Below are 9,651 nucleotides of genomic sequence, written 5' to 3' on the forward strand. Positions count from 1 at the left end.
GCAAAGAAAACATGGCCCAGGAGAGCAGCATACAGGAACGTAAGTAGCAGCAGGGTACAGAGAGCAGCTGGCATGCAGCCCCGCCCTCTTTCTCATTTGCACCTCCCCTTGTGAGAGGACTGGGAACGTGAGTGTGCTGGCGTGTCCATGTGTGCATGTGTGTGCATGTGTACCTGCTTGTTGGCAGAGTCAAGGTAGCAGTTGGTCTGCACAGTGAGACATTGGGTCTTTTTGTCCAGCTCGTCACTCTAAAGGAATGTTGGAGGCTCTGAGTGGAACTAGTTCTGGGGCTGGCCTCCTAGAAAGTCCTGGCGCTGGTATTGGGAGTGCCAGGCTGAGCTCTGTTGTGGTGGCAATGAGCAGTTCTCAGCCACGGTGCCAGCTTTGGAAAACTGGATTTTCAAGAGAACCAGGTCTAGGGACTCAATGTTGCTCTCCTGGCTTCCTCCTCTTGTGTTTTCTTTCCCTTAACTTCACTCACCTATGTCAAGAGAAGAGCCTTTTCTTCTCTGGAATCAGGCCTACCTCTTGAATCACACACAGGATGTCCATGTGGCTCTAACAGACCCATATTGTCCTAGAGTGATTACAGAGCCAGCTTTCAGAATAAAATCCTTCTTCCTGAAGGAATTGACATGGAAGGGGGACTACGCAGCATTGTCAAAATAAAGATTTATTGAGAAATATGAAGCTGCTTTGGTAGAAAATACCATATAACTGAGGTAAATGAACTTTAATAAAAATCCTCACCTGAGGATATGTGTGTGTGTGTGTGTGTGTGTGTGTGTGTTTTAATTTCTAGAGAGAGAGGAAGGGAGGGAGGGAGAGAGAAAGAGAAACATCGATGTGAGAGAGAAACATTGATAGGTTGCCTGCACGTGCCCCAATCAGGTATTGAGCCCGCACCCTTTTGGTGTAGAGGATGACGTTCCAACCAACTGAGCCACCTGGCCAGGGCTAACTGAACTTTTTATGAACCAATTTAATCCTGAGAACATTCATATTCTGACATTTGCCTTAGAAATTAACTGTTCTGACCTGTCAGGCTGGTGAAATATTTCTCATGTGGTTCATGGTGAACTATAAACCTCTCTTCTACCTCACAAGGAGGGGTCTTGGGGTCCTGGGCTATTGGGACTAGCTAGTTCAGATAGGGAATGCCCTTTTTCTAGGCCAACCTGATTCATGGTCATGGTAGATGCAGGTCATTGATATCTAGGGTAGTTGCTAGGAGAGACAAGGACACCTTCATCCAGATGAAGGATATGGCTCACAATCCCAGGGAGCTCAGTAAGAGCACTAGGTGTAGTTGGTTCTTCTTGTGAGCAGTAGGAGACAGTCACCACAGTTCACCAGATGAGTCTCAGAACCTCTGCACTGAGCCTGGAGGGGTGTACTGTTGAGTGGCCCAGCTGATTGGTAGTTTACCTGTCGGGTGAGAGATGAAGCTGCCTAGTGCTTATCCTCTGAAAGCTGAGCTCAACCCCCATGGTCTACACAACTCAGGTCAGCTTTGAAGTCCACTCAGACTGCATAAAGCTTTCCCTGAAGGCTTTGGGCAGAGGGAATCAGTATTGGGGGAAAGCTCCTTGGGATGATGACAATTCTGCCTGCCTACCTGCCAAACATAGGTGTTTGCTCTTCATGCACTGCAGAGGGAAATGGTGATTTCAGGAGCAAAGCAGAGACCTGACTCTATAAAGACAAATTTAGTCAAGGCATGTCCTCCAAGCCTTGGAATGTCACCTGCCCTGACGGCCTGTAGGCTGTAGACCACCTGAGATAGTCCCCTCCAAGTCCCTCTAGCAGCAAATGAAGTCCAGGTATCTTATTTGACCTGGGACGTTCTTTCTGTAGCAAAGTTCTTAACCTCACTATAGCTATAGGTCTTATAGTGTTTCATACTTCTGTCACTAATGCTCACCTGGCTCTGTATTCTTCCTTCCCCTGTCTTTTTTCTCTATTTTCTCTTCCTTCCCTCCCTTCCTCCCTCCCTCCCTCCCTCCCTCCCTCCCTTCCTCCCTCTTCCCGCTCTCTTTTTCCTTGCTGTCTGTGAAATCAGGACTTCCCTGGGTTAAGTGACGATTATTATGGAGCAAAGAACCTGAGTAAGTCAAACGTACACACCGTATTCTGGGCATGAATGGAGATGCTGGGGTTGGGGGTGTAGGGGACGTGGGTGTGGGTGAGGATGAAGGGTGAGGGGAGGGCAGTATTTGTGAGAACTCTGATGCCACAGTAGGAGGAAGAATAGAAGTGGTGGTGAATGTCATATTTCTGCTCTGGGTTCATGGTACCCTAATAAAAGCCTGTTATTCATGTCTGTGTTTTCCTTTTATACCTTGAAGTGGTGGGGAGCCCAACCATTGTCATCCCACCTTATAAGTGAGGTGGGCAAAAGTACTTCTCCAGGGTGACTACTCAGCTCATTTCTAGCCTATTGTTGAGGTGAGGGGTGCCTGCTGGTTGGATTCTTCTCCCAGTGACCCAGCACTAAAGTATTGGGCTTGAGAATGAACTGATTCACTCTATTTAACTAGGGGCAGGAGCACTGTGAAGCCCTTTACCCATTGTGCATCTGGGATCTCCCAGCTGGTCCAGGAACTCAGCAAACAGATGCAGGCTGGCTTTCTACAGAGCATTTTTAAGGGGCTGAGCTGGAGGGGGATTCAGCGGCATTTGTGGACCATATATATTTAGTGCTTTAATTTGGGAGAACCCTGACTGGCCTCTCCTCTCTGAAAATAATCCTAGAGTAGAAAATGAAGGGACACAGATGGCAGGGCCATAGCGCCCCCACTGTGCACAGAGGAGCACATACATGCGGCTGTGCCAGGCAGCTTCCGCAAGCATACCCTCTCCCTCTGTAAGCCCTAAAGGCGAGAAGGTTGGAGGAGCTTCCTCAGGATTGCTCAGGAACTAGCTGTGGCTGCCGAGTCAGCCAGTCCTTCCTGGAGGCCACAGCATATCACGGTCTGGAACAGTGTCATCTTGGCTGAAATGAGCAATGTCTCTCTCCATAGTTTGTTGTGTCCATGTTTCTTCATCTTCATTCGCCTGTTGTCTGGGGAGTAGTGGGTGGGCTTCGTTTGGGCCAGACTGTGCCTTGTGCCTCCTGTGAGTGTGCCTGTTCACCCACACCCGGATGTGGGCAGGTCCCAAGGCTCTGAGACAGGAGAGCCGTCTTGTCCTCCAGGTGTTCTTTGTTGTCTGTATTTCGCCATGTCTGTCGGGTGGATGGGGGAGCACCCCTCACCGCTGAGGCCACACCCTCCCTTCTAGGTAGGGGTGGTAGGAGAGCTGTTGGTCCCACCAAGTGGTCAAAGCATTGTTACCTGGTGACTGCGCAGCCTTCCCAGTGCTTAGCCTTATTGTTTAGGAGCACCATGCAGTTCTGTATTTTGGGGCCTCTATCTGGGAGGAAAATTTAAGAGCAGCCTGGTCCCTGGACTTTTCTTTGCTACCATCACTGCCTTTCCTTTCCTATTGGTAGCCTTGGGAGATACATTTTCACATAGGAGTTGGAAGCCATCCATTGTCAGTTCTTTGTATTCAGATGAAGAGGAAGCTGCCAAAGAATCGAGGGCTTGTGGTGTAGAGGGAGGGACTTGGCAGACCTAGAGGCTCTGTGGACTAGTACGAGGTAGCCAGGCTCAGGGTTGGAGCTGTGCTTCCCAGTTGGTATCCTGGATGTGGCAAGTCTCCTGTGGCCTGACTAGGCTGACTGCTCAGTGTCTTGCTCCTGGAGCATTTGAGTGTTGTGCCGCGTGTGACCTGTCAGGGGTGTGTTCTGAATCGGAGTCTCTTTCTTGTTGGCTTGCAGAGGGAGTGACATCCAACACCAGTGACAGCGAAAGCAGCTCCAGTAAGTGTGTGTCATTCTCCCCCATGTCGTGTTGCTCCACCATGTGTCCCAGCCACCCTCATTCCAGTGTCACAAGGCTGCCATTTCTGTTGAGAGGCTAGTGCTTCTTTCAGCCATGTGCACTTTCAGATCCTGGACATGCTGTGGCCAGTTTGTTCTTCTGGGATGGGCTTCAGGCTGTGGATTAAGCCTGCATCCTTCCTGGGACCTCACTTAAAGCATCCCTGAGGCCCTGGGAAGGGTGAGCTGCCAGTGAGGAAATCCCTGCCATGGGACATTATGGGCTGTAGATGCTGTCAATTTTGCAGATTTGTTCAAAGACAAAAAAAAAAAAAAAAAAAAAAAGATGGCTTCTGTGGGATAATGTCCTGAATTGCCTTGCCAGGTCACCAGGCCCTCCTGGGTTAAGGCTTGGTGTCCTTGCCTTTTAGTGGGTTAAATGGTCAGGTAACTGTCCCATTTGTTTTGAGAGACCCTGTGACTAAGCTAGAGAAGCCACAAACCAAACTCCATGAACTTTGGGTGCACTGGCCTCTTGGCAGTTGTGGCTAGAGGCCTTGGAAAATCTGCCCAGGAGTCTTTGGCTCAGAGAAAGCCCGTGAGCAGGCATCCTGGGCTTGATGCAAGCTTTGCTGCATTCCCTGGCACTGCCACCAGCTGCTTTAGCACCTCTAGGCACTCAGCACCCAGTGGCGTGGCAACTGTTTTGGGAAAAGCTCATTACTAAGATACATGGAGCTCTACAGTGAGGAGAGTGCAGGCCTCAGCATGGTCTTAAAGGGCACTGGGGACCTTACCCCAGTCTTGTGCCATTTTTCTGGGTGCTTATTCCAGTGAATGGGGCAATAGATAGACCCTTATAAGGCCAAAGTTAGGCTGGGGACCAGTTGAAGCTTCCCTGTAATTCTTATCAGAGCAAGAGGGCAACTTAGCACAGGTGACTGTCCTTAAGAACAGTTCCTGAAAACTTGGGGTGGTTTCTGGTAGAGGCTTCATGATTTCTGGGTCATGCCTCTGCTCAGCTATATTTCGTTGAACAAGAGGACTCCAGCTCCTGCTCCGGGTGGTGGGGGCTTCCTGTGCTTTTTTGCCAGCGGGAAGCAGACAGACGCATGGGGCAGGTATGAGCAGGCACGACTTGACCAGGTTGTTTTGACACAGGTAGGAGTGAGGTGAGTGTTGTAGGAAGATGAGGACGCAGGGAAGCAGATTAGGGAGTGCTAACACGTCTCCTTTTTTGTTGCAGAAGGACAAGAGGATGCTATTTTGTCATATGAGCCAGTAACTCGGCAAGAAAGTAAGCTATTTTCTGAGAATCTTGCCTTCCAACCAGTCTTGGCAGATATGGGGCCCAACACAGTGGTGGTCATGGTGGCAGGGAAGAGTATGGGGGAGCTGGAGGGCACATGCAGCCCCCCGGGGTCTCGTCCTCTTCCCCTTCTTCCTTTGTTAGAAACAGGGTGGCCTCCCAGTGTGCATACCCCCCTGCCGCACCTGTGCTCGTTGCCAGGGTGCCTTCCAAAAGGTAGGGCGGATTTACAAGGATGGCAGAGAGAGATTTCAGTGGCTGTGGCTGCTGCTAAAATGGAGGTCCTGGTCATGTCCCTTCAGTGGCTGCTCTGAAAGAGCCCTGCTCAGCTGTTGGTGCCCATGCAGAGATTTCTCCTGAATCTGATGGAAGGGGAGGTGCCTCGGACTTAGATATTCTCAAAGTAAAGGATCTTTGATGTCTTTGTAGTTAAAAGCCAGTGAATGGCTGTGGACACTGCCCTGCCTGCGTGGTGGCTCCAAGCCTTAGTGTTCTGGGCAGATTTGCAGGTAGAACAGGCTGTCCATTCGGGGCCTCACTCACTATCTTCATGCGCTCTCTCTCCAGTTCACTATGCAAGGCCTGTGATCATCCTGGGCCCAATGAAGGACAGAGTCAACGATGACCTGATCTCAGAGTTCCCGCATAAGTTTGGATCCTGTGTGCCACGTAAGAGCCCAGGAAGACTGTGGGTATTGGTGTTGATGCCCTGTGATTTGTTGCTCTGCTATATTATGGAAAGGGTGCATTGAATACCCTAGCAGAGATTAGGCAGCACTAGATTCCCCCAAAGCTGATGGGGTTGGGGGGACTAAGACATCAGAGTGGCCTGCTCACTCATTTGGGAAATGGTTGAGTGCCAATGGTTAGGAATGATTGGACAAGCGCTGGGCCCAGCCCAAGTGGGTCAGTGTGGCCACTGGACAGCTCGTCATGTTCGCTGGCTCCTGTACCATCTTTGGCATCCCTGTCGAGCCTTGGTCTGGGAAACCCCACCTTTCTGGTCCAGTAGAACCTGAAAGAAATAGCCCCTTGTGTGTGAGAGTTGAGGTTAGGGGAGAAGTAGGCAAGACAAACTTCTTCCCACCTCCTTTCCCCACTCATCTCGCCACTGGAGTGGCCTCAGCACCCAGGTAAGAGAGGAGCATGTCATTCTCCTTGGGCTGCCCAGCATTTCCTTTTTTCCTTCAGATACTACGCGGCCTCGGCGTGAGAATGAGGTGGATGGGCAGGACTACCACTTCGTGGTATCTCGAGAACAAATGGAGAAGGACATTCAGGACAACAAGTTCATCGAGGCAGGCCAATTCAATGATAATCTCTACGGGACCAGCATCCAGTCAGTGCGGGCAGTGGCAGAGAGGGTAAGGGCAGGTGATGGCCCTGGTAGTAAAGTACCGCACAGAGGGTACACAGAAGGCTTCCCGCCATAGGTCCGCTGGATCTTCCTCCTCCTGGCACAGGGCCCACCATGTGGCACTGTGACCAAAGCCTGCCCACCCTGTACATTCCCAGCCCCTGGATGGTGGGTCTGCCTGCCTCATCCATGCAACTCACTCTATAGTGTCACCCACCTGAATAGGACCCCATCTGTGGACCTGGCCTTTTTTGGGTAGTAGTAGAAAATGTGGCACCTGGGTACCTCTGATGTTGGGTTTGCTAACTGGATAAGTACTTGGGGTTGGGCTGAGACAGGGACCAGGAGTGCTGATGCAAGTTGTTGCTTTTCCAGGGCAAGCACTGCATCTTAGATGTTTCCGGCAATGCTATCAAGAGGCTGCAGCAAGCACAACTTTATCCCATTGCCATTTTCATCAAGCCCAAGTCCATTGAAGCACTTATGTAAGTATTCACTGAGACTCACTCCTGGCTGGGAGAGGGCCCTAGAAAGGAAACAGAAAACTAAGTGATTGGTTGGGCCAGTGGGTGCCCCAGTGGAAGCACAAAGGGAGACCTGTACCCCAGCTCTGGTCCCTGAGGGCTCCTGGTGTGAGTGCCCATGTGTGCATTCTTGGGTGCACTTTTAGACCTGGAAGGTTTGAGGAAGATGTGGAGCCATGGGCCGTGCTGCTCTCAGAGGACAGCTGAGCAGGTGTTCAAGGAGCCTGGAATAATCCTTTGTGTTAATCAGAACATGGAATTTAGTTCGGCGCTGTATTTCTTCTGTCATTGGCAGGGAAATGAACCGACGGCAGACATACGAACAAGCAAATAAGATCTATGACAAAGCCATGAAGCTGGATCAGGAGTTCGGAGAGTACTTCACAGGTAAGGACCAGTCTGGCTCATGTGGGACCAGCCAACGCCTGTTCTAGAAGGGTCTCCCTGAGGCTTAGTCACCTCGCACAGAGTTTCTGGGGAGTTTTGAGCTCATACCTTTCCAAAGTACTCAAGTGCCCTGCAGCTCACCAGAGCAGTTAGCCAGTTTATAGTATCCACTACTATCACCAATGCTGCCTTAGATCATTTTGTTCTTTTTGTCTTCGTGTGCCAACTAGAGCGGATGCTCCTTACAGTACTATGCTGCTCTCCCCCCACTTCCAGGACTTGGCCTTGCATGTTTTAGGTCCTGAAGAAATGTTTGTTGTTGCTGATGATTCCTTGGTGTGGTGTTCAAGTTGTCTGTCAGTGTATGTGTGCATGTGACCCTAGAGGTCAGTTTCTCAGAGGTTGGCAGGGTGTCTGTAGCATGTTGCTTACCTTTTCACGTGCAGTGACATGTATGTTCAGGTTTGTGCAGAGTAAACTCTAGCAGGAGCGCTTCTAGATGGACCAGGACAGGATCTGTAACTGTCCTGTCATCTCTTGAGTTTTGGAGCTCGCTTTACGGTGAGCATCTGTGTCCTGTGTGCCATGCTGACCTCTGAAAAAGCAGATGTAACGGCTCCAGGAGCACTTTCTCTTGCCAGAAATTGTGGCTTCCAGCTCTTTCTCTGGATGACTGGAATTTCCCCAGTCTTCTGCTTATGGCTGCTTGAGAACTGCCAGCTGCTGGCCTCATGTGGCCAAGGGCAGCATGAACTGCAACGTCTGGCATCTAATGGGCGTGCAATAAAAGTTTGTAAGCAATACATTTTTCCTATTCATTGCTACTTAGTCTCACGACTCAGCAAATTTACTTCAAGCCCTGGGCTTGGAGCACCTGCCAGTTTCTCTTGCTGCACTAGGCTCACAGACAGCAACATAGTGACACTAATCTCACGGCCATGTGGTCGTTGCATGCCAGGCTGAGCTATAGACCTATTGGGACAGGCCATATTGCTGGGGTTTGGGGGTGCTGTGGACCACAGTAATAATTCTGTTTTCTCTTCACTCAGCCATTGTACAGGGTGACTCACTCGAAGAGATTTATAACAAAATCAAGCAAATCATTGAGGACCAGTCTGGGCACTACATTTGGGTCCCATCCCCTGAAAAACTCTGAAGAAGCCCCTCCATCCTTTCTCTTGTGAACAGAAGAAGTCAAGCCCCTCTTCCCTGCTCCCTCTTCATTCCTGACCCCACGGGAAGAACAAATGACTACTGTTCTTGTCCCCTTTTTTAGATATGTCAAAAAAAATTGAGTTTTCTAGTCCTGTTCTGTTTTTTAAATTTTTGTTTTGTTTGAGTTTATTTTGGGGGGACGATGCCATCTCACTCATCATGTGACTGTGCCCATTCCTGCATGGACCTTTCCCAAGCGCTAGCACAGGTGCAAATCCTTCAGAGTCATTGTTTTCATAAAAATCTAGCAGACACGAAGAGAAGAGAGGAGAGGAGGACTGATGGAAAGACAGACTCTGGACAGCCGCACAGCTTTGACGTGAGCTCAGCGCACCTCGCGATGAGGTGCTTCCGGCATCTCTGCCTATCTGTACTGCTGCATGCAGTTCCGTATGGTGTGCCATCATGATGACAGAAAGTACCTTATTTATATACAAATATATATATATATATATATATATATATATATATATATATATATATATGTGTGTGTGTGTGTGTGTAATTTATCTAAAATACATAGAAATTATTATATATATATATATTATACACTCGTATATAATATATATATATAATCACACCTTTGGACTAGAAAACCTATGGAAACTTCAGCAATGGTACTATGCTGTTAGAGAAATGCTTTAATTTTCATATTCCAATCAGATGGTATCTTATACCACAACTGGTTGGGGAGGGATTGAAAGTGGTAGTAAATGCTGTACCAAGGGCCCTCACACTTGGTCATTCTCTTGAGAGCTGGGGTTTTCTCTGCAGGGGACCAGGTGGAGGCCTGCAAGAGAAGGCTTGGCCTGGGCCGAGAGGCCTGGAGACTTGACCGGGAAGCAGCTGCTGCCCCTGAGTAACAGTCAGCACTGTGTATGGAAAGAGAGAGAATGGCTAATGATACTCCATATTAAATTGCCTATTGTTTTTGCCACCTGATGTGTCTGCATGAGAGATTTCCTTTTCATTTTTAAGCTGCTGTTAAACCAAA

The 9,651-nt window shown here is 49.3% G+C and overlaps 1 protein-coding gene across 4 annotated transcripts in view; it reads left to right on the top strand.

The window, feature by feature from the left end:
• DLG3 (discs large MAGUK scaffold protein 3) overlaps positions 1-8,762 on the top strand; it is a gene marked incomplete at its 5' end in the record, with an annotated part of 70,261 nt that extends 61,499 nt beyond the window's left edge. For 2 of the 4 annotated variants that reach the window (XM_080653381.1, XM_080653382.1), the window contains 8 exons: positions 1-39; positions 3,824-3,865; positions 5,112-5,162; positions 5,742-5,843; positions 6,366-6,538; positions 6,907-7,016; positions 7,351-7,442; positions 8,492-8,762. The exon at positions 1-39 is cut by the window's left edge and continues 61 nt beyond it. In XM_080653381.1, the coding sequence (XP_080509507.1) occupies positions 1-39; positions 3,824-3,865; positions 5,112-5,162; positions 5,742-5,843; positions 6,366-6,538; positions 6,907-7,016; positions 7,351-7,442; positions 8,492-8,598 (716 nt within the window). In that variant the 3' untranslated portion in view covers positions 8,599-8,762. Of the gene's footprint in view, positions 40-2,062; positions 2,109-3,823; positions 3,866-5,111; positions 5,163-5,741; positions 5,844-6,365; positions 6,539-6,906; positions 7,017-7,350; positions 7,443-8,491 lie in introns of all 4 variants that reach the window. The other 2 variants (XM_080653379.1, XM_080653380.1) reach the window with 2 other exon arrangements.
• Between the last annotated feature and the right edge of the window lie 889 nt (positions 8,763-9,651).

Source organism: Plecotus auritus (genome assembly GCF_963455305.1).
Source record: "Plecotus auritus genome assembly, chromosome: X".
Lineage (NCBI taxonomy): Eukaryota > Metazoa > Chordata > Mammalia > Chiroptera > Vespertilionidae > Plecotus > Plecotus auritus.